Below are 24818 nucleotides of genomic sequence, written 5' to 3' on the forward strand. Positions count from 1 at the left end.
GCTACACCGACGAACCAACATGGTTGCGGATGGTACAATTCAGTTTTATTACTAACAATAACAACATCTGCAAACTGGTTACTGTGGTTCGTTCATTACCCTCTAACTTGTGGACCCAGCCCTAACACTATCTTGGAGAGGCACTCAGCACATGGTGAATGTCTGAGTGGCTTGCTGTGAGCTCTGTGCCCTGAGCTGTCTCCTGCTGGAATGAGCTGGAAGTGTCGTGTTCCCCGTTTTATAGTGTGTATGCTCTTGCTTGTGATTGGCTGTGATGTTGTGTGTGTATTGATTGGTCCGTTGATCTGTCCATCAGTGTGTATGTATGTTTGCACCATGATGTTTATCTGAATATTATGACATCCCCTTTTTTTTACAAGAATATGTGGTAATAAATATAGTGCAGCTGAATGTGTGTGTGCAATATCTACAACATGTACATGAGGCTAAACTATATACATAGGAAGGTGTCAGGTGCAACATAGCAACGAGGTTGTACCATAAACAAAACAAGTGTAAACATCAAGCATCAAAACGAACTCCTGTAACGACAAAAAGAGAAATATATTAACCTTGTGGCATAAAACTTCAGTGAGTCCAATGTTCAAACAGGCTCATAAGTCCAGCCTAGTAGGTGGGCGACAAATTCGGGTTGACCGCCTGAAGGGTGGGTCAGGATCCACCGGCTGCGGAATGGGCCTGGCCACAGGCGACAGAGGAATGGGCATGGGAAGCTCCACGAAGTCGACATCAGGAACAACAGGAGGGCGTGACACCGGTGTATGATCACGTAGCGAGCGCGGAAGCAGGCGAAGAGCCCGGTGATTGCGCCTGCGAATGGAGCCATCAGGCATGCGAACCAGGAATGAGCGGGGAGCCACGCGTCGGAGAACTTCGGCAGTTGCCGACCAGCCACCCTCTGGCAGTTGGATGCGGACGTTGTCTCCAGGCGCCAGGGCAGGAAGATCAGTTGCCCGAGTGTCGTGTGCCACCTTCTGCTGAGCACGCTGCTGTCACATCCTTTGCAGTACTGGAGCATAGTTGGGTGAAGGGACCAGAATGGATGACAGTGGTCCTGAGGGCGCGACCCATCAACAGCTGGGCTGGTGAGAGGCTAGTGGGGCCGAGCGATAGGCCAGCAGGGCTAAGCAGAAATCCGATCCGGCATCAGCAGCCTTGCAGAGGAGCCGCTTGATGATGTGAACGCCCTTTTCCGCCTTGCCATTTGACTGGGGACGCAGAGGGCTGGACGTCACGTGTGTGAAGCCATATGAAGCAGCAAAAGAAGGCCATTCTTGGCTTGCAAAACAGGGCCCATTGTCCGACATGACAGTAAGCGGAATGCCATGGTGAGCGAACGTGTCTTTGCAGGCCCTTATGACAGCGGACGATGTCAAATCGTGCAGGCGTATGACCTCTGGATAATTCGAAAAGTAATCTATGATGATGACGTAGTCCCTGCCAAGCGCATGAAAAAGGTCTACATCCACCTTCGCCTTCGGGGGACGTCACCAACTCATGGGGCTGAAGCGTCTCGGGGTTGCGCCGGCTGAAACCTTTGGCAGGTGGGGCAGTTGAGCACCATGTTGGCAATGTCATCGCTGATGCTCGGCCAGTATACAGCTTCTCGGGCCCTCCGTCTGCACTTCTCAACCCCAGATGGCCTTCGTGTAGTTGGTCGAGGACCAGCTTGTGCATGCTGTGCGGAATCACATTCCGGTCCAGCTTTAGGAGGACACCGTCAATGAGGGCCAAGTCGTCCCGGACATTGTAGAATTGTGGGCACTGTCCTTTGAGCCACCCTCCTGTCATGTGGCGCATCACACGTTGTAGAAGGGGTTCAGCCGCAGTCTCCCGGCAAATACGGGCCAGACTTGAATCGTCAGCTGGCAGATTTGCCGATGTGAAGGCCACCTGCGCTTCAACCTGACAGACGAACCCCTCCGAATCGGGCGGTGTGCTCGCTGCTCTGGATAGGGCATCCGCAATGATGAGGTCCTTTTCCGGGGTGTAGACCAGTTGGAAGTCGTACCTCCGGAGCTTGAGCAGGATGCGCTGGAAGCGAGGGGTCATCTCGTTCAGGTCCTTGTGTATGATGCTGACCAGGGGGCGATGGTCGGTTTCCACGGTGAACTGGGGGAAACCATACATGTAGTCGTGGAACTTGTCTATGCCGGTTAACAAACCCAGGCACTCCTTCTCGATCTGCGCATAGCGCTGTTCTGTGGGGGTCATGGCCCGCGAGGCATATGCGACCGGGGCCCATGATGCAGTGTCATCTCGTTGCAGGAGTACCGCCCCAATGCTGGACTGGCTGGCATCAGTCGAGATCTTCGTATCACGAGAGGTGTCAAAGAACGCCAATACCGGGGCTGTGGTGAGCTTAATTTTGAGCTCCTCCCATTCTTTCTGGTGTGCGGGCAGCCATTGGAACTCCATGGACTTCTTTACTAGGTGGCGAAGAGCCGTTGTGTGGGAGGCAAGGTTGGGAATTAACTTCCCAGGAAGTTGACCATGCCTAGAAAGCGTAGATCTGCTTTCTTGTCTGCCGGCTGCGGCATGGCTGTAATGGCGCTCACATTGTCCGCATCCGGACGCACTCCTGACCGGGATGTGTGGTCCCCCAGAAACTTTAGCTCAGTTTGGCCGAAAGAACACTTGGCTCGGTTGAGGCGCAGGCCATGTTCCCGTATCCGCGCAAAGACACACTGGAGACGACTGATGTGCTCCTGTGGTGTGGTGGACCAGATGATGACGTCGTCAACATAGACGCGCACCCCTTCGATGCCCTCCATCATCTGTTCCATGATTCTGTGAAATACCTCAGATGCCGAGATGATACCAAACGGCATTCTGTTATAGCAGAATGTTGAAGTGTTGAAGGTGCACAGCTTCCTGCTGGACTGATCCAGTTGGATCTGCCAAAGACCCTTCGAGGCATCAAGCTTTGTGAAAATTTTAGCCCGGGCCATGAGCGGGAAGTGTCGTGTTCCCCGTTTTATAGCGTGTATGCTCTTGCTTGTGATCGGCTGTGATGTGTGTGTATTGATTGGTCCATTGCTCTGTCCATCAGTGTGTATGTATGTTTGCACCATGATGTTTATCTGAATATCATGACAGACACTGCAGCATAAGCCAGGGTAATGAAAGCCGTATCTGCACACCCTCCCTCAAAAATTATTAGTCTCTTTCTATCGCCCTTGAGACACATTCAATAGACCCACAACCCACTCTGTTATCAGCTACCCCAGAACCTCGAGGTTATAAACTGACACATTGTTTTAAGCCCCCAATCTCCCTCCTACCTTCCCCCCCACCTTGGTCAACTTGGGTTGCCCTTCAGCATAGTCTTTACAGCTGCTCCTGACCTTGTTGTGATTTCGATGTTGAGACCCATGTCTCGGGGAGCAAACAGGCTGCTTTGTGGGCTTCACCAAAGAGAGGAGAACACACCTGAGCATGATTGGTCATGCAGTTGTCTCTTGATTATTAGGGTGTTCCTTTGTCAGCCAATTGTACAACTCCCACACATCCAAAGAGACCTCCTCCCACTTTGGGGATTCACGTGTACACAGCAACGACATTCTGAAGAAGAGCCTTAAGAAAATGGTTACATGCACGTTTGTCTCAAGCCTCTTCAAAACACCTCGAACCCTCCCCCTGTCACCCACCAACTCTTCTCTTTGGGCCCCCTCCCCCATCATCCTTTACCAACCCAATAACCATTCCCCTCTCCTCTTGCTTTTGAACATCCCCCATTACCCTTGAGTCTATAATCATTTGCATGCTTTATCGCCAACCTTGACCTTTCCCAGTATCCACATCATTCGTTTTGTCCCTTTCAGTGACTCCCCACCATGAGACCATCCACTTGCCGACCATAATAATCTTTATTATTGTCACAAGTAGGCTTACATTAACACTGCAATGAAGTTACTGTGAAAAGCCCCTGGTCGCCACACTCCGGCGCCTGTTCGGGTACACAGAGGGAGAATTCAGAATGTCCAGTTCACCTAACAAGCATGTCTTTCGGTACTTGTGGGAGAAAACTGGAGCACCCGGAGGAAACCCATGCAGACATTGGGAGAACGTGCAGACACGGGGAAAACATGCAGACTCCACACAGACAGTGACCCGCTTCCATCCACAGGACCCTCCCTCCCATGTCAATGCATCTTCACCCTCCCTTCCTGGCTCCATCCCTGCTGAGACTCATCCACTTTCCAAACCTCGGCCAGCTGCCACTGCCTTGTTGAATACTGCTCCCCAAAGAGGGGGAAAAAAAGTGGTTTTTCAATTCAACTCCAAGTTGACTGCCTCGCCTGCTGCATGCCACTCGTATGCAGTTGTAAATCTGAAGGCATGTAGTAAATGCTCACCCATAACTTAATTGCGAAGGGGAACTTCGTTCTGGTGTGCAAACCTTTTAATGAACATGTATGACATACCGATGTGTACAAATGTGTTTACTGATGCTTGCCATCAGGAAATGGGCACTCCTTCAAATTTCCCTTAACTTAATTGCTAAAGTTCGTCTTGCATCGCAAATCTGATTTTTGGCCTCCTGCTCAATTAGGTTCTCCTGATTGCCTTGTTTCCTGCTCCTGGGAACAGTGCAAGATTTCCCTTCTGTATTTCTTCTTCAAATTATACTAGCACTGTGGACTATAGCTCCATAAAATTGTGAAGAATACTTCCAGGGTAACGGCTAGTGACCTGTTCCAGTGGTCGGACATCAATTCAGTATTAACTGAGTGGGAATTCTTGCTATTCAAAACCTTGATATACATGTAGGCTGTGAGATTGATTTTTTTAAAGTTTTATTTAAAAAAAAATAATAATAATTTTAGAGTACCCAATTCAGTTTTTCCAATTAAGGGGCATTTAGCGTGGCCAATCCACCTACCCTGCACATCTTTGGGTTGTGGGGGTGAAACCCACGCAAACACGGGGAGAATGCGCAAACTCCACATGGACAGTGACCCGGGGCCGGGATCGAGCCTGGGACCTCGGCGCCGTGAGGTAGCACTGCTAACCACTGTGCCACCGTGCTGCCAAGCTGTGAGATTAATATGAGGAGTTCTGATGGTTTAAAAAAAAAAAATTTAAGAGTACCCAATTCATTTTTTTCCAATTAAGGGGCAATTTAGCATGTTCAATCCACCTACCTTGCACATCTTTGGGTTGTGGGAGCGAAACCGACACAAACACAGGGAGAATGTACAAACTCCACACGGACAGTGACCCAGAGCCGGGATCGAACCTGGGACCTTGGCACCGTGAGACTGCAGTGCTACCACTGCGCCACCGTGCTGCCCAGGAGTTTTGATGTTGATGTGGGCCAAACTAGTACAACTATAGAGTTTGATACTTGTGTACACTGCGGGTGAGGTTCAGATACAGGTGAGGATCTGTTACTATTGATCTTGGGATGTGATGGGTGCAATCAAATCTGGCCTCCTTACCCCTGAATTTGTTGGCGCTTGAGAAATCTCCTTCCTTATTATAAAGATGCAGTACCTTCAGGAGTGCAATAGGAATACCCACTTCCCTCTTTGGTGCAATTTGAATTTTAGCATCAGCTGAGAATTATGAAAAAGTATTGGCAGAAGAACTGCTTCCAAAAATGGTAAATAATCAGCAAGGTGACTGGAGTCAAATGTATTCAAATTTGACACAAAATAAATGACCAGTAACACAAGCTGCCATCTCCTTTTAAGAAGACTACTTGTGATATCTATCTTGCTCGACCTATACACATGACTCCAGTTCCTTACTCTGGCTGACTCCTAAAGTACAATGAGGTTTGGGGAGCAAATACTACCTTTGGCAGCATCACCCACATTCCAAGAACATCAATGAAAGTGTTTTTGTGTACATTTTGCGATCACAATGAGTGTGGTGAGTGTTAGGAAATGGAATACTTTCCATGTGGGTGCACACCGTCAGCAACAAGCAAACTCGGGTTTAGAGTGGTTAGATGCAGAATCCTGTTCACTTTGCTTTGCCCTGACAATACGCATCAACTCTAACCTCAAAAGCACCAACTACTGTGATTATATTTCCATTTGCTACACCAGCGGCTGAGTGAGATTGCCAATTTAGGGGCTCACCCAGAACTGGATTGAAACTGTTCAAAATCATTTGACATATGACCCTTACGGCAGCAGGCAGAAGAGATTTCATCCTCCGTTTGGCGTGGTTTTTAACCCAAGTCCGAGGTGAATGATGAGTGCATAACCCAGATTTTATTTTGTCCGTCTTCCTTTTGTTAATTGCGCAGCAGATGTTGAATTATGAAAATTCAAGTAAATCAATCTGTTTTATTCTAAATTTAAATCTGATTTAGGGCCTTAAATCCGAATATCAAATTTTGATTTATTTGCTGGGCATCGGTGCAAGGATTGCTTTTCCACTCCCGAAGCTGGTTTAGTTTACATGCCTCTCCCAAGACATTCTGTATGACAGCTTTGATTCCAATAGACATTTTAATACATCTGCATGTTCTCTATAATCTGTTCTGTGATCTCTGTGTTGACCTTCTCCAGATTGGTGTTTGTGTGTGTCTGTGTGTATACAGTCCCTCATTGTGACACTAGAATTACTCACTTATACATACATTCTGGACAGTATTCGGGTCAATACATATTGAATGTTTAAAGGGAAATTGGATTTTGTGTATAAAAGGCTCCGCAATCCTCTTTGCTCTAACTAAGGAATATAATTTAGGAAGGATTTTTCTTCTCCTGTATGTCATTGTGATGTGCACCCTATATCCTGTTCATTGGCTGAGGCATCATTTCCATGTTCTGGATTAATTTCACCTATGGCATTGTGAAGATGAAGCAGGACAAACTCTCAAGTGTCGACTTATTCAAGCTGTATTACAGGGTATCGAGTTTATGCTGATCGAGGCACCACTGAGATGGAGAGGCCATATTATCAACAATACCCATCAAAGCATTTTGTCTATGACACTAGAAAATGGCAAAATAATCCTAAATCTGAAGCGAGACATCTCACCCCTCGCTATTATCTCTAACCTCAGGCCCTACGCACTTCTCAAACTCATTTGCCTGATTCTGGCCTCTTATGCATTCCCCCCCACCAACCCTGCCGCCAGATCTATAACCCCAACCCTGAAACCCCACCTAACCTGCACATCTTTGGAGTGTGGAAGGAAACCGGAGCAGCCGGAGGAAATCCATGCAGACACTGGGAGAACGTGCAAACTCCACACAGACGGTCACCCAAGGGCGGAATTGAACATGGGTCCCTGGCGCTGAGACCTATAACTCAACAAACACAAGACTCAAAAGATGTGAAAAGAACTGACTGTGTTGTATTGAACTTTGGAGCCACACACAGAAACATCATTCCTATTTCAGGAAGAATAATAGTATTCAAAGTCACCGTTGAAACTGAAAGAACAGTTACCTACCTTAGCAAAAGCTCCCTCGGGGGCCCTATGTTTTAACCCTAATTTCAGTGACGTTCTCTAGCATTTCTCACAATCTCTCGTTCAGTGTCATGAAGAATCACTTTTCATGAAGATGTTTTTTTAAATAAAAGAGTGCCCAATTCTTTTTTTTTTCCAATTGAGGGGCAATTTTAGTGTGGCCAATCCATCTACCCTGCACATCTTTGGGGTGTGGGGGTGAGACCCATGCAGACACTGGGAGAATGTGCAAACTCCAATAATGACCCGAGGCCGGGATCGAACCCGGGTCCTCAGCGCCGTGAGGCAGCAGTGTTAACCACTGCTCCACCGTGTCACCTTTCATGGAGATATGTTAACACAAGAACTCAAGCAATAGGGACTTCTGGTGGCGGCCATGGAGTGAGTGGTCGCACATTTGGCACACTCGAGGCAGCTTTTTCAGACCTTTTCCCCACTTGTTGAATGTTTCCTGGATAAAGGTGCAGGGTTGACTGAACAACGTTAAACTCCACTGGTGGGGCTGGTGGATGGATCCGCGGACCAGAAGTGGGTCAAGAAGAAGGGAGCAGTTGGAGTAAGAGAATCTTTGTGCACCGCAGGTCAATATGGTGGAGGGTAAAGGGGCCTGTCCTGCCTGCCCCGTGGTCAATGGAGCAACTAGTGGACTTCTTAAATGAGAAGTTCAGCAGGCAAAGGACAGAAGCCCAGGAGGACCTAGCCAAGGCGGTGGAACCATTAAAAGCGGAAATTGACTGCATGAGTCCCAGGGCCAGGCTATTTGGAAAGTGGAGGAGGCGGTGGGGGAGTACGAGGAGCAGCTTGCCTCGTTGGCGGCAGAAATAGGAGTGATGCTGGAGACCAGGAGAGGTTAAAGGAGAAGGTGGAGTTCCTGGAGAATTGCTCCTGGAGAAAGAATTTATGAATCTTGGGGATGCCTGAATGCTTCAAGGGTGCGGACGCTGGCTCGTATGTAGCCAAGATGCTGGAGAAGTTGATGGGTGAGGGGGCCTTTGACCGGCCCCTAGACATTGACCGAGCGCATAGGCGCTGATGAGGAAGCCGCAGGTGAATGAGTGCCAAGGGCGATGGTGGTTCGTCTCCACCGCTTCCTGGATAAGGAGAAGCTATTGAGATGGGCGAGGCAGACGAGGAGGTGCACCTGGGAATGGGACGAGCTGCGGGTGTACCAGGACCTGGACGTGGACCTGGCGAAGAGGAGGGCCGAGTTTAATCGGGTGAAGGCTGCCCTCTTTAAAGAAGGGAGTGAAGCTTGGGATGTTGTCCCCGGCCCGCCTCTGGGTGATTTTAACAGCGGCGAACACTATTTCGGGACACCAGAGGAGTCGATGGAATTTTTGAGAGACAATGGACTGGCAGGAGAAGGAGGACACTGAACTTTGGAGGAGGTGTGAGGAGATGTTTGCTTTTTTCTGTCTTTTTTGTTTGTTGGTTGTTGGCGAACCTTTTTCCCTTGAGGCGTTTTGTTGGGTTTGGTGGCTGGATGCTTGGGGAGCGTCGAGGTTGAGTGCAGCTTTTTTCTTGTTTTTCTGTTGTTTGTTTTGCGGGGGGAGGGGAATCATGGGGTAGGAGGCCCAGTAGCCTTGGGCGGGGGCTGCCAGGCTAGCTGGGCAGGTTAACTAATGGGAGCACAGTGGGGGGTGTAGCCAGGTGGTTGGCGCAGAAGAGGGGGATGGGGTTGTTGTTTTGCTCAGGGGGAAGTGGGGGGGCTGCTGACAAAGGTGTGGCTGCTGTGGCGCAGCAAGAAAAAGAGTGACGATGGGCATCCGAGGGTGGGCCTTGAAGGTCGCGTGGCACGGGCTGGGGCTGGCCCAAGAAAGGATATGGCTGATTGGCAGGGGAGGAGGGCAGGGTGCCCCCCAACCAGGTTGGTAAATGGAATGTGAGAGGGCTGAATAGGCCAGTCAAACGGTCGCATGTGTTCGTGCACTTGAGGAGCTTGAAGGCAGACGTGGCCTTTTTGCAAGAACCACATCTGAAGATCGGGGATCAGACAAGGTTAAGGAAAGAGTGGGTAGGGCAAGTCTTTCATTCGGGGATGGACATGAAGACAAAGTGGGTAGTGGTGTTAGTAAACAAACGGGCGGCATTCAAGGTGGGGAATGTTGTGGCAGATTCGGGGGGAGGTTCATGATGGTGAGCAGGAAGCTGGAGGGAATGCAGGTGGTTTTGCTTAATAGGACAAGATGGAGTTTGAGGAAGATCCCAGACCTGGACTCTCACCGGTTGAGTATGGGGGGGGTTGGGGGGAATTTAGCACGGTCATTCAACAAGTTTGAACCGGTCGAGTCCTAGTTCGGAGAGGGTGTCGGCGGTGCAAAGGAGCTGAAGGGGTTTGGAGGAAGTGGACCTGTGGAGGTTTGGGAGGCACAGGGCGAAAGAGTTCTCTTACGTCTCCCATGTGCAACCGGTGTATTCTCTGATTGATCTTTTCGTGGTGGACAAGATGTTGCTGGCGGGGATCGTTGACTCGGGGTAATCGCCGATCATCGTTTCAGACTACGTGCCGCACTGGGTGGGCTTGCGAGTGGACCGGAGGGTGGCCCAGTGCAGGTTGGATGTGGGGTTGGTAGCGGATGAGGAGGTGTGTGAGTGGGTGAGGACTGCCATCCAGGGATATGTGGAACTGAATGATACAGGTGACGTCTCGGCTGCAATGCTGTGGGAAGCGCTCGAGGCGATGGTTAGTGGGAGTTTATATCGATCCGGGCGCATAGGAAGATGGAGGAGCAAGAAGAGGCGACGAGGCTGGTGGGCGAGATTCTGTGGGTGGACAGGAGGTATGCAGAGGCCTCGGAGGCAGGGTTGTTGAAGAAGAGGCAGAAGCTCCAGGTGGTGTTCGGGCTGGTGTCCATGGGGAAGGCAGTTGGGCAGTTGTGGGGGGCCAGAGGGGCAGTGTATGAGTACAGGGAGAAGGCTAGCGGAATGCTGGCCCAGCAACTCGGGAAGCAGGAGGCGGCAAGGGAGATTGGAAGGGTGAAGGACTGGAAGGGGGAGATTGGTGCTCGACCCGGTGGGGGTGAATGGGTATTTGAGGAGTTCTACAGGAGGCTTTATGAATCGGAGCCACTGGCCCGGGGCTGGGGGAAGACACCGTGGCAGTTCCTGGATGGGTTGGAGTTCCCCAAGGTTGAGAAGGAACCGTTGGAGGGGTTGGGGGCCACCGGTGGGCTGGTGGAGGTGATGGAGAGCATGGGGTCAATGCAGGCAGGGAAGGCACCGAGCCCAGATGGGTTCCCTGTGGAATTTAGTAATAAATTCGGAGGGACCTGGGGCCTCGGCTGGTGAGGGCATATAATGAGGCAAGGGAAAGGGGGAAACCCTCCCCCCACACACACATTATTGCAGGCGTCCATGTCCCTAATACTGAAGAAAGATAAAGGTCTGGAGCAGTGTGCGTCCTACGTCCGATGTAGATATTAAATGTTGCTGGCAAGGACCCTGGCCTTGTGTATCGAGGACTGTGTGCTGGAGGTGATAGGGGAAGACCAGACGGGGTTTGTAAAGGGGAGGCAAATGTCGGTGAATGTTAGGAGATTATTAAATGTGATAATGATGCCCCCGGAGCACAGGGTTTTGTTGTACGCGGGCGATCTGCTGCTGTATATTTCGGACCTGGGGGGGTATTGGGGGAACCATGAGTATCCTGGTAGACGGTTTTCCGGATACAAGCTATACATGGGGAAGAGTGAGGTGTTCCCGATCGAGGCCCTCCAAGCTTGTGCCGACCGTGCTGCCCATCTAAATCAAAATCTTCTACACTTCTGAGGTCCGTATCCCTCTATTCCCATCCTATTCATGTATTTGTCAAGATGCCCCTTAAATGTCATTATCGTCCCTGCTCCCACCACCTCCTCTGGCAGCGAGTTCAACGCACCCACTACCGCCTGTGTAAAAAAAACTTGCCTCGTACACCTTCTACAAACCTTGCCACTCGCACCTTAAACCTATGCCCCCTAGTAATTGACCCCTCTACCCTGGGAAAAGGTCTCTGACTATCCACTCTGTCTATGCCCCTCAAGTTTGTAGACCTCTATCAGGTCGCCCCTCAACCTCCGTTGTTCCAGTGAGAACAAACCGAGTTTATTCAACCTCTCCTCATAGCTAATGCCCTCCATACCAGGCAACATCCTGGTAAATCTCTTCTGCACCCTCTCTAAAGCCTCCACATCCTTCTGGTAGTGTGGCGACCAGAATTGAACACTATACTCCAAGTGTGGCCTAACTAAGGAGGTTGGGTGAGCTGCAGTTCAAGGTGGTGGAGGCGGGCTTCAGGTACTTGGGCATCCAGCTGGCTCGCGGATGGGTACAGCTGCATAAGCTGAACCTGGCTCAGCTGGTACAACAGATGAAGGGGAATTTTCAGAGGTTGGATGTATTGCCGCTGGCAGGGCGGGTACAAACAGTGAAAATGACGCTGCTGCCAAGGCTCTTTTTTGTCTTTCAGAACCTCCCGATCTTCATCCCAAAATCATTCTTTAAGAAAGTCAATACTTTGATCTCGGGGTTTGTGTAGACAGGGAAAACCCCGCGGGTTAAGAAGGTGCTGTTGGAACAGGGAGGGTGGGAGGGCGCAGGTTGGCCTTGCCAAACATAATGAATTATTACTGGGCAGCAAACATCGCGGTGGTGACAAAATGGGTAGTGGGGGAAGGGGTCGGCGTGGGGGCGGATGGAGGCGGCCTCTTGCAGTGGAACGATTTTATGGGAATTGTTGACAGTGCCTCTGCTGTTCTCACAGGCCAGGTACTCCACGAGCCCAGTGGTGGTGGTGGCCCTTAGGAAGTGGGGGCAATGGTGGCAGCCCCTGAGGCTGGGTACCTCCTGACGGGCACCGATTTGCGACAATCACAATGCCGGATATGCACCAGGGGGTTTGGTCACAAGGTTTCGGGGTGGCAACAGTCAGGGATCGAACGGTTTGGGGACCTGTTTGTTGGGTGCAGCTTTGCAAGTTTGGAGGACTCTGAGGAGGAATATGAGTTGCCCAGGGGGAATGGGTTTAGATACTTACAGGTTTGAGATTTTTTGAAGAAGCAGGTGCCGTCCGTTCCCAGTTTGCCGCATTTGGGATTGCTGGATAAGGTGCTACTGAGTGGGTATGGGGAAGGTGTCCAAGATCTATAAGGAGCTAATGGACTGGGCGGGAGCCCTGATTGGGGAAGTCAAACGGAAATGGGAGGAGGAACTGGGGGAGGAAGTGGAGGCTGGGATGGGCCTGAGGAGGGTGAATATGTCCTTGTCATGTGCAAGGCTCAGCCTTATCCAGTTTAAGGTAGTTCATATGGCGCACATGACGCTGGCTAGGATGAGCAGGTTTTTTCAGGAAGTAGTGGACAGGTGTGCGCGGGGAGGCCCGCGAACCACGTTCACATGTTTTGGGCATGTCCGAAATTGAAGGGGTTCTGGTAGGGGTCCGCAGACGTAATGTCTGAGGTGTTGGGGGTGAAGGTAGTGCTGGGTCCAGAAGTGGCGGTATTCGGAGTGTCGGAAGATCCAGGAATCCAGGGGGCGAGAGAGACCGATGTCCTGGCCTTTGCCTGCCCTGGTTGCCTGGAGACGAATTTTGCTTGAATGGAGGGACCAAGAGACACCAAAACCAGGGGTGTGGTGAGCAACCTAGCGGAGTTCCTAAGATTGGAGAAAATCAAGTTTGTCTTAAGAGGGATGGTCGATGGGTTTGCCTGGCGGTGGAAGCCGTTAATCGGCTTCTTCAAGGAGAATTGAGGTGTCAGCAGGTGGGGGGCGGGGGTGTGAGAGATAAAGGGGTTAAATGGGGAAGGCAGGACGGGAGGAGGTGAATGGCAGGGGGGGTTGGGGGGTTGGTCAGCTGGTTATTTATTATTATGTTCCTGTTTGTTCTCTTGTTTTTTTGTAATTTTGTAATTATTGTTTATACAAATATCTTAATAAAATATTTTAATAAAAAAGAACACAAGCAATAGGAGTTAGACCATTCAGCCCATACAGCCTGCTTCACCACTCAATACCATATTGGCTGATCTTGAGCCTCGACTCCATTTTCCCGCCTGCTAAAGGGACTCCATATGTTGTAGGTGACTGAAGTTTTGCCTATAATGTGGAAAGTAATCAGTCTGCTGCCTGCTCTCGACTAATGCCACTCGAACTAACAAATGTTGATAATACTTTAATCCTTATCCTGCTAAATAATGAAGCACTAAATATAGCTAATTGCACACAAAATACTGCTTAGTATTTAAAGGCATCTGTACAGGGGTGTGTTTAAAACTGTACAACGAATCGTATCAAATGGTCTTTTTCATTTTGTACTCTTGGCTTGAAGTGCAGCTGTTGCTAAAGCTCATGGAGCTGAATATTTCCAAATGGGAGAGCTCGCATGGGGTCGCTTTCAGTGAGTACTTGGTTAACTTGGGGGAAATCCAGTTTATAATGCAAGACTTGGGAGAATGTTTTGAAGATGGAAGATCGACGATTTCTCCAAGTTATTTGGTTAGGTGGGAGGGGGTGGCAGAGACGTTTGATTTATTGGAATTTTGTATCTAACTTCCTCCTGGTCTCTGAAGATTAGCTCAATGTGGTCCTTGTTCCAATGAAACACTCTTATTTTATCTCTGCTACAGGGCAGGGAATAAAGGTTACACCAGAATTGGGAACTGATATTAGATTGTTCACACTAAGTACTGATTGATTTTTTAAAATAAACAATTTTATTGAGGTATTTTTGGCATAAATACAGCAACATTATACCGTAGTGTACAAAAAGCAAATAAGATATAATGCAAGCATCGGCTCCCCTCTCGCAAGAACCTGCCTAAGCAACCCCCTGACTCTACGCTACCCTAACCGCCCCTATCCCCCCCCCACCACCCCCTCTCCCCTGTTGACGACTAATTCTCCGCTTAGAAGTCAAATGGCTGCCACCTCCAGGCGAACCCTGACAGTGATCCTCTCAAGGCGAAGTTAATTTTCTCCAGCCCGAGAAAGCTCGCCATGTCCGAAAGCCATACTTCAGACTTCGGGGGCTTCGAGTCCCTCCATGCCAACAGTATTCGTCGCCAGGCTACCAGGGAAGCAAAGGCCAAGACGTCGGCCTCTTTCTCCTCCTGGACTCCCGGGTCCTCCGAAACCCCCAAAATTGCCACCTACGGACTCATTGCTACCGTAGTTTTCAATATCCGGGACATGATGTCCGCGAATCCCTGCCAGTACCCCCTTAGTTTAGGACACGCCCAGAACACCCTGTATGCTTCATCCGATGCCAGTGCTTATGTAGTTACATTGCATATGTTGTGTTGCCCTATTATGTATTTTCTTTTATTCCCTTTTCTTCCCATGTACTTAATGATCTGTTGAGCTGCTCACAGAAAAATACTTATCACTGTACCTCGGTACACATGACAATAATCAAATCCAATCCAACATGTGTACATGGTTCGCTGGTCCTCTGGCACATCTAGCACATTTGTCCTCCAGCCCAAAGAATTTGCTCATCCGGGCCACCGTCATGTGGGCCCGATGTACGACCTTGAATTGGATCAGACTGAGCCTGGCGCATGGTGCGGTCATGTTTACTCTATTCAAAGCGTCTGCCCATATGCCGTTCTCTCTCTCTCTCTCTTCTCTTCTCCCCCCCCCCAGCTCCTCCTCCCACTTAAGCTTCAGTTCTTCGGTCTGTGTCTCCTCTGCTCCCATTAGTTCTTTATAAATGTTGCAGACTCTCCCCTCTCCCACCTCTCCTCTGGAAACTACCCTGTCCTGGATCCCCCTTGGTGGGAGGCGTGGGAAGGATGGTACCAATCTGCGTACGAAATCCCGCACCTGCAAGTACCTGAAACCATTCCCTCTCGCCAGCCCGAACTTCTCCAACACCCTCATGTTCGGGAAGCCCCCTTCCAGGAACAGATCGCCCATCCTCGCAATCCCCGCCCTCCGCCATAATTGGAACCCACCATAAATATTCCCAGGGGCAAAGTGGTGGTTACCACAGATTGGGGACCAAACAGATGCTCTCACTTCCCCTATATGCCTCCTCCACTGGCCCCAGATCCTTAGAGCCGCCACCACTATAGGGCTGGTGGAGTATCGTGCCGGCGGGAGCGGCAGAGGCGCCGTAACCAAGGCTGCCAAACTGGTGCCCCTGCATGAAGCAGCCTCCATCCGTTCCCAAACCGACCCCGTACCCACCATCCATTTCCTTACCATGGCTATGTTAGCTGCTCAGTAGTAGTTCGGCAACGCCAGCCCCCCCATTCCCTCGATTCCTGTCGAGCATCGCCTTCCTCACCCGTGGGGACTTTCCCGCCCAAACAAATCCCAGGATAATTTTATCTAGCCTCTTAAAGAAGGACCTTGGAATGAAAATGGGGAGACACTGAAATATGAACAAGAATCTCGGGAGGATGACATCTTCACCGTCTGCACTCTCCCCGTCAATGACAGCGGGAGCGCATCCCATCTCCGGAACTCGTCCCTCACTTGCTCCACCAACCGGGACAAGTTCAACTTATGCAACTTACCCCAGTCTCGCGCTACTTGTATCCCTAAATATCTGAAGCTTTCCCGTACCAGCCTGAACGGCAGGCTCCTCAGCCTACTCTCCTGACCTCTCGCCTGCACTACTCACATCTCGCTCTTTGCCACATTCAATTTATGTCCTGAGAATCGACCAAATACCCTCAGGGTTTCCATGATTCCGTCCATCCCTGCCATTGGGTCTGACACGTATAACAGCAGGTCATCCGCGTATAACGAGACTTTATGTTCCACTCCCCCCTGACCAGCCTTTTCCAGTCCCTTGAAGCTCTCAGAGCAATTGCCAGTGGCTCTATAGCCAGCACAAACAGCAGTGAGGAGAAGGGACATCCCTGTCTAGTCCCGCGGTGCAGTCTGAAGTAGTCAGATATCGTCCTGTCCGTCCTCACACTAGCCTCTGGGGCCTGATATAGCAGCCTAACCCAGTCAATGAATCCCACCCCGAACCCAGCACCTCCCATAAATAGTCCCACTCAACCCAGTCGAAAGCCTTTTCGGCATCCATTGCTACCACTACCTTCTGCCTCCCTGCTCTCCGGGGGCATCATAATCACATTGATTGGTCACCAGTTGCCTGCCCTTTACGAACCCGGTTTGGTCCTCCGCAATCATGTCCGGTACACAGTCCTCAATTCTAGATGCCAAGATCTTGGCCAGTAACTTAGCGTCTGCGTTAATCAAAGAAATCGGCCTATAGGACCCACATGCCTCTGGGTCTTTATCTCGTTTCAGTATAAGCGAGATAGTGGCCTGCGACATCGTCGGGGGTAAGACCCCTCTGTCTCTTGCCTCGTTGAACACCCTGACCAGCACCGGCCCCACTATCTCGGAGAACTTTTTATAAAACTCCACCGGGTATCCGTCCGGCCCCGGGGCTTTACCCGACTGCATGACCTTCAGGCCCCCCAGTACTTCTTTGGTCCTGATCGGGGCCCCCAGCCCATCTACCAACCCCCTACCTACTCTTGGGAGGGTCAGTCCGTCCAAAAGGCGCCTCATCCTCTCCGGTCCGGTGGGGGGTTCCGAGGTGTACAGCTTGCTATAGAAGTCCCTAAACACCTTGTTCAGTCCTACCGGGTCCCCCACCAGGTTTCCCTCCCCATCGACTACCTTTCCTATTTCCCTAGCCGCTTCTCTCTTTCTTAGTTGTTGTGCAAGCATTCTGCTGGTCTTCTCCCCATGCTCGTATATTGCACCCTTTGCCCTTCTAAGCTGCTCTACGGCCTTCCCTGTAGACAACACCCCAAACTCGGTCTGAAGCCTCTGTCGTTTCCTAAGTAACTCTGGCCTTGGGGACTCCGCATAGCTCCTGTCCGTCCGTAAAATTTCCTTAACCAGTCGGTCTTTTTCTGCCCTGTCTGTCCTGTCGTTATGGGCTCGGATTGAAATCAGCTCCCCTCTCACCACTGCCTTCAGCGCCTCCCAGAGCACCGCTGCTGAGACTTCTCCAGTATCATTTACCTGCGGGTAATTCTACATGCATTTCCTCAGCCTCTCACACACCGCCTCGTCTGCCAGCAGCCCAACTTCCAGCTTCCATTGTGGGCGCTGAAAGCTATCTTTGCAAATCTGCAGATCAACCCAGTGCGGAGCATGGTCCGAGATGGTAATTGCCGAATATTCTGCACCCATCATCCCTGTCAGCAAGTCCCGCTCATGATAAAGAAATCAATTCGGGAATACACCTTGTGGACGTGAGAATAGAACAAAAACTCCTTCGCCGACGGTCGACTAAATTTCCATGGGTCAGCTCCCCCAATTTGCTTCATGAACCCTCTCAGTTCCTTTGCCATCGCTGGCACCCTACTCTTTTTTGAACATGACCGGTCCAGGCCAGGATCAAGAACTGTGTTAAAGTCCCCACCCATGATCAGTTTGCATGAGTCCAAGTCAGGGATCTTCCCCAGCAACCTCTTAACAAAATCTACGTCATCCCAATTAGGGGCATATACGTTGACCAGGACTACTCTCACCCCCTCGAGCTTACCCCTAACCTTAACAAATCTGCCACCCCTGTCCGCAACTGTGCCCTCCACCTCAAGTTGGACCCGCCTGTTGATCAAGATCGCAACCCCCCTGGTCATAGTGTCGAGCCCCGAATGGAAGACCTGACTAATCCAGAGCTTCCTTAATCTGACCTGGTCAGCCACTTTCAGATGAATCTCCTGTAACATGACTACGTCCGCCTTCAAAACCCGTAAATGCGCGAACACACGTGCCCTCTTGACTGGCCTGTTCAGCCTCTAACATTCCAGGTGATCAGCCTGGTCGGGGGGCACCTTGGCCCCCCCTCCCCCCTTTGCCAATCAGCCATCTCCTTTCTTTGGCCAGCCCCCAAGCCATGTGTCGCGCTTCCTCTGGCCCGCCTCCTGGTCACCTCCACCCCTGACCTCCTCACTGTTACCATGCCTAATTTCCAACATCGTCAGCAGACCTACTAACCCCCCCCCTCCCCCTCCCCCTCCTGGCAACACCACCCTATAACCTAACCCCTGACATAAACTAGCTAAATGAACACCCCCCACCTGGCCTCCGTTGACTAGCCCACTCGGCTAGCCTGGTGGCTCCCAACTCCGGCGCCAGTGAGTCTCTTACCTATTGTTCCCTGGCTCCCCTCCCCCGGCCCATCCACACCACTTCCCCAAATCAGCCCTGCTTGAACAAATACTCTAAACAGGATGGAGACGGCCCCAATTTAAGTCCTACAAAACAAAATAGCATGCACTGTCAACCATTCCTATCTGAATGCAGAAAGAGATCGCAAAAATTCCCCGAAAAACACCCCCTCTATCGGAACCATTCTAACTATTCTCTTTTTCCAACAAAACTCAAACACAAAAGCGAAAAAGAGACATGAAGAGAAAAAAGACAAAAAACACATAAAAACCAAGATACAAAAGCCTGAAAAAAAACATGCAGGCATCTCTCAGAAACAAGAGAGAAAGAATTAAAAGTTCCAACACGAGTCCAAGAGTCCTCAGCTCGGGACCAGCCCTTGCCTCTTTGCAAAGTCCATCGCCTCCTCGGGTTCCTTGAACTAATGGTGCTGGCCCTCGTGTGTAACCCACAAGTCGCGCCGGATGGAGCAGCCCAAATTTTACCTGCTTCTTATATAAAATCTCTTTAACTTGCCTGTAGCCTGCCCTCCTTCTGGCCACCTCTGCGCTCAGGTCTTGGTAAACGTGCCGGGTGCTATTACCCCAGTTGCAGCTCCGCGTGCTCTTGGCCCATTGAAGAACCCGCTCCTTATCCAGGAACCTGTGGAACCGGACCACCATCACTCGCGAGGGACCCCCTACCCGCGGCTGCCTCACCTGCGCTCTATGTGCTCCGGCGGGCGAGGGAACACGTCGTTCCCCAGCAGCTTCTGGAACATATCTGCTACATACGCAGCAGCATCCAGCCCCTCGGCCCCCTCCGGGAGGCCAACGATTCTGAAATTCTGCTGGCGAGACCTGTTCTCCAGCTTTTCCAGAGCATGTTTTGTTGATCTCTGAACCTTCGAATCTCCATGTCCGCCATCGTTTGAAAGTTCGCCTCCTCCTCCACCGTCTTCTCCAACTCCTGGATCTTCTCAGCCTGGGCATCCAGCCTTTTCTCCATTCGGTCAAACGATTTCTGGAGCGGGTCCAAATAATCACTTTTCAGTGCTAGGACGTTCTCCTGCATAACCTGCAACAGGTGCTCCATTATCGGCTGAGCTGGCAGTGCCCGGGTCTGGACATCGGCCATATTGGTTTCACTCACAGCCTCCCCTTTGCCCTTGCTTGTCCACTTCTTCAGCTGTTTGCGATCCTTCCTACTTCTTAGTTCCATACACCTCTGTATGGATTCAGTGCCTGAGTGCTATTACTTTCCAATCCAGCGTTTAAAAGCGCAAAAAAGTCGGGGGGAAAAGTCCAAAACGTCCTACCGGAGCGGGAGCCACCAAGTGTGCGACTTACTCCCTCATAGCCGCCACTGGAAGTCCTAAGTACTGATTGTACTAAGACTTAATGTTTATATATATTATGAAAGAATATAATTCTGTGCTAATTTTGCAGAGATTATGCATTTATTCTGTGGTAGCATGGTCCCTTTAAGGGGCGAGGTTCCACAGAACCACATGACCGCCTCAGGGCCAATCACTCGGGAGCGTGTGAACCAGCGAATGGCGACTTTGTCCGGGGCCCTGGGAGCGGGGCCCTGGGAACAGAACCCTGGGCAATGTGGACCAGAGAGCTGAAATGTGAAGACTGCTGTGTAGTGTTCTGTGCCTGTTATCTAGCTGCCATTGCCTTTTATCAGTAAACCCCTTTGTTCATTACTGGAAGACTCCAGTGCATGTCTCGAGCCACCACACATTCCCTTATCACAATTGGCAAATTTTGAGTGTTGGCAAAGCAGAGTATACATGAGCTTCATCACAATGGCTCCCAATTTTGGCTTTGGTGTCAGATGGAAGTACTGATCACAGGACATGGGGGGGGTGGGGAAGAATCCTATTTGAACTGTTCAGTTTTGCGCTTTCCACTCTAGCTAAGCTTCAACTTCAGCTCTGCCTAATGGGATGAAAGGCTCCTGTGTCTCTCGCTCTCTCTACCATATTAAAGATCTGAAATAGATCACTGCTCAACATCCTACACTCTGGGCGGCACGGTGGTGCAGCGGTTAGCACTGCTGCCTCATGCCGCTGAGGACCTGGATTCGATCCTGGCCCTGTGGACATTGCACATTCTCCCCGTGTCTGCGTGGGTCTCACCCCCACAACCCATCGATATGCAGGGTACGTGGATTGACTATGTTAAATTGCCCCTTAATTGGAAAAATAAGAAAAAACTTCCTGCACTCTAGGGAATATGAATGAATGAGGCAACCTGTCCTCTAATTTAACCTTTTACGCCACGGTTTACTTTTGGTGAATCACACTGTATCCCTCCCAGGTGAATATATATTTTCTAAAATGCAAATCCTGCATTGGGTTTCAAGGCGTAACCTTTGCCCCCATGTTATTTAATTCACTCATTTTTATTATTCGCTGCTTTTGAACGGCAGATGTGTTTATGGTTCTGCTATTCGAACTTCCTTTGGACACACTTCTTAATTTTTTTAACTTGTCCCAGTATCACTCACTTTGGCCTTGCAGCAGGAGCCCTATTGTCACTTAATCTATCCCATAGCTTTAACCCAATCATATAGCTTCCCTTTTGTTCTTTTTCCCACCACCTTCTTTATTTGCTTAAAATCTGCCATTGACTTGGAAACGTTAAATCTATTTCTCTCCACAGATGCTGCCAGACCGTCTGAATATTTCCAGCATTTTCTGTTTAATTTCAGATTTCCAGCATCTGCAGTATTTTACTTCTGTATTACAGTTACCAATGTTTATAGTTGTTTTGACACGTGGTTTGCTTATTTCCCAAATAACCTATCTCAATGTATTTTTTTCTCCCCAGATTGTTTTTGCAAAAGATGCGCATTATGCTTTGGAAGATATTTCTCAGTCTGGGTATGAAGTGGTGGGATTGGACTGGACCATTCAGCCTAAAGTTGCACGGTAAGCTGAAGAGCAGTTAGTCATAAAGTTTACCTGACTAGCTACTAACGTAAAGCATTCGTATAGTGGAGATTTAAAATCAGCCTGTTGAACAGCCTATTTAACAATAGCACAGTGGTTAGCTCAGTTGCATCACAGCTCCAGGGTCTCCGGTTCAATTCCCGGCTTGGGTCATTGTCTGTACGGAGTCTGCAGATCATTCCTGTGGGTTTCCTCCGGATGCTCCGGTTTCCTCCCACAATCCAAAGATGTGCAGGTTAGATGGATTGGCCATGCTAAATTGCCCTTAGTGTCCAAAAACATTTCCCCCCCCCCCCCAAAAAAAAACTAAAAACAAATGACTCTCTGTGAAGAAATTGTAACTTCAGAATTATGCAATGTAAATTTGCTCTGCATATTATGTATTTCTAATTTGGGCAGCACTGCTCTGTGATGCACAGTCATGCTTGTAACTGCACCCTCTACAGAAGATGGAGTCTCTTAAGCCTGGTGCTACCCAGTCAGATCTGCAGATGGCTGGGATAATCCATTTGTAGAGGCGCTGTGCTCAAATCTGCATCCGTTTAGACAGGAAACAAAACCAGGACATAAGGGAGTCAAGGACCTGGACAGTAGAGAGTAATCGTTGACAAAAAGGAAACAGTTGAGAAAATCCGTGGTTGCAGACATATTGTGTTGAATGAAAGGCCAAAGGCTAAGTATTTGGAGCTTTGAGAATGACTGAGCAGAGAATCTTTCCAAAGACAGGAGCAGAATGAAGTGGGGTTTGAATAGAATGGGCCTAAGTAGAGATGGTCCAAGATGCCCTGTTTGTTTCACTCACCACATCCGCACTCAATTCCAAGTTCTCCATTAAACCAATTCCCTGCTGGTTAAAGTTAATTTGAGAAGCTTCCAATCCCTTTCCCTCCCCCCTCCAAACCCTCACCCCAAACCCCGGCAATTCTGTGGAGCAAGAACCCTTCACACTGAGGCACCCTTCCACATGGAAACATCAGGGGCGGGATTCTCTGATAATGGGGCTATGTCCGCACTCCAGCATCAGAATGCGGGCGTTTCACTCTGGACTTTCCTGAAGAAAGTCCAGAGTGATTCTCCTACCTGAAGAGGGCTAGTAGGGCCCCGGAGTACTCCACGCAGCTCTGCCTGTCGATACGGGGCCCTGCACTTCCAGTCGGGAGTCTGCGCATGCGCACAGCGGCAGCCTGCGGCGGCCGCGCCATGCTCGATGGCGGACTCACACCACGGACCGGCCCCGAAAATATAGCCCCCCTCCCCCCCCCGTGATCGCGCACGCCTGCAGATCGGTGGCCCCCAATCGCTTGCCTGGCCGTCCGTGAGGCCCCCCCGGGTGAAGGATCCTCCCCCCCGTGCATGCACATGATTCGCAGTGGTTCTCCGGGGACCAGAGAATCGTGGGAGCGAGCGGCGTCGAGCCGGATTTTGGCATCAACCCATTCCCGCCCCCGCGTCGAGCGGGATTTTGGCACAGAGGCCCGGAGAATTCTGCCCATCGTCTCTACCTTGTATGTTTTCAGTTTCATTGGTTTATCAAGAAAGAGGAATCTCCACTGAATTGCCTTCATGTACCTCCGGGTCCATATTGGCATTTTCAGAGACTGGACTGCAGGTGCCATCCTCCATCCTATGCAAATCTGAGACAGGAAAATAAGTGTAAAGAGGAAGTAAAAAAGTAGGGATGAGAAAATAAAAGATTAAACAGGATAAAAATAGGAAATAAAGTGGCTTTGTTGAAATAGCTTTGTTGTTGAAGCATTGTAAACATTTTAATTACTCTGTTCAACAAGAATACTAAAGACTGCTAAACATCAAGGGGTTCTTTGAGTAATAGGCCGTGTATATATTTTGGAAAAAAAAACTTGAATTGCAACAGAATAGAGTCTTTCTGCTTTTGTTGGATAAGTGGCTTGTGTTCAGAAAACAACAAAGATGAGATAAGGCATCTGTGTAGGAAACAGAGAAATATTTATTCAACTTTTTAACCCATTCTGGACTTGAACTTTGAGAACAGGTATCGGCCGTCCCCAATAACAGCAATAACGTGAACTGAAACATGTTCTTTAGTTTTTTGCAGATCATTATTTGATTAAATTCCTCATTGTTGGCATTAATCATTAACCCCTAGTGCAGGCAAAGAGTGCACAGAAAGGCAATGCAGAGACAGACCTCTGTAAAACAGAAGCAACCAAGAACTAAATAACCTTTCTTCTCTCCCCCCCCCCATTGTAAAATTGAAACCATGTAGATCATTTAAAATCGACCCAAAAGGTGAGATACCTAATTTGGTCTTGTTTGGGGAAAAAGGATCAAATTGCCAAAAGATAGTATAGGCAGCATATAAAGCAATCTGAAACTCTCAATTCGGTCATTTCATTACGACCTGGAACCATTGGAATGCATGCAGCATTGTCCTACCCTTGTTGAAAAATGAAATCCTCCAGTTTGTGACCACTGACCCTTTTTTAATCCCTTGTTTTGAAGTTGTAACGGTTCCATCTCTTTAACACACGAAGCAGAGCTCCACAGGAAGTTCAACAGTCATAATAGCAGCAATTAGCAGTAGTAACAGAAAGCAGCTTGTACTTGCGTAACACCTTTAAAGTAAAAGTCGAGACATTTCACAGGAAAAGCTGCTGCAGAATGGGAGATGATGATGTGGGTTTGTACACTGAAGTTGTGCTTTTTTAAAAATAGTTCCAGCTGAACCACTAGCAGAGGTCAGGTTGGGGTGGGTGAGGTGCAGTTGGATGTGGATGTGGAGGTGGAGATAAAGCTACAGAGATCAACAATTCAATGAAAAGTGTCAAAGCAGGTGGAGCTGTTCTGGCCAACATTCATCCACATGTAATGTTAAACACTAACTAGTAAGGGCGGTACGGTGGCACAGTGGTTAGCACTGCTGCCTCATGCCGCCGAGGACCCAGGTTCAATCCCGGTCCCGGGTCACTGTCCGTGTGGAGTTTGCACATTCTACCTGTGGAGTTTGCATATTCTGTGCGTGGGTCGCACCCCCAGAACCCAAAGATGTGCAGGGTAGGTGGATTAGCAATGTTAAATTGCCCCTTAATTGGAATTTTTATTTTTTAAACATTTTTAAACACTAACTGGTGATTTGGTTCATGCCCTTTCCAGTCCAGGACAGAGATGAATTTTAGCAGATGCGCATTTATTTTGCACTAAAATAAATTATCTACTGTGTTCTTCGGCTAGGATTTTCCAACAGTTTTCACTGGCGGAATCTTCAGGTCCCACCGCTGGTGAATCCCGCTGTGGTTTCCCAGTGGCCGG

General features: G+C 49.6%; 1 protein-coding gene across 1 annotated transcript in view; it reads left to right on the forward strand.

Moving 5' to 3' along the window:
* urod (uroporphyrinogen decarboxylase) overlaps window positions 1-24818 on the forward strand; it is a 95076-nt gene that overhangs the window by 62502 nt on the left and 7756 nt on the right. Inside the window, exon 8 of the mRNA XM_072510735.1 lies at window positions 21409-21509. Coding sequence (XP_072366836.1) covers window positions 21409-21509 — 101 coding nt within the window. The remainder of the gene's footprint in view (window positions 1-21408; window positions 21510-24818) is intronic.

The sequence above is a fragment of the Scyliorhinus torazame genome, chromosome 7 (assembly GCF_047496885.1).
Source record: "Scyliorhinus torazame isolate Kashiwa2021f chromosome 7, sScyTor2.1, whole genome shotgun sequence".
NCBI classification, from domain to species: Eukaryota; Metazoa; Chordata; class Chondrichthyes; order Carcharhiniformes; family Scyliorhinidae; genus Scyliorhinus; species Scyliorhinus torazame.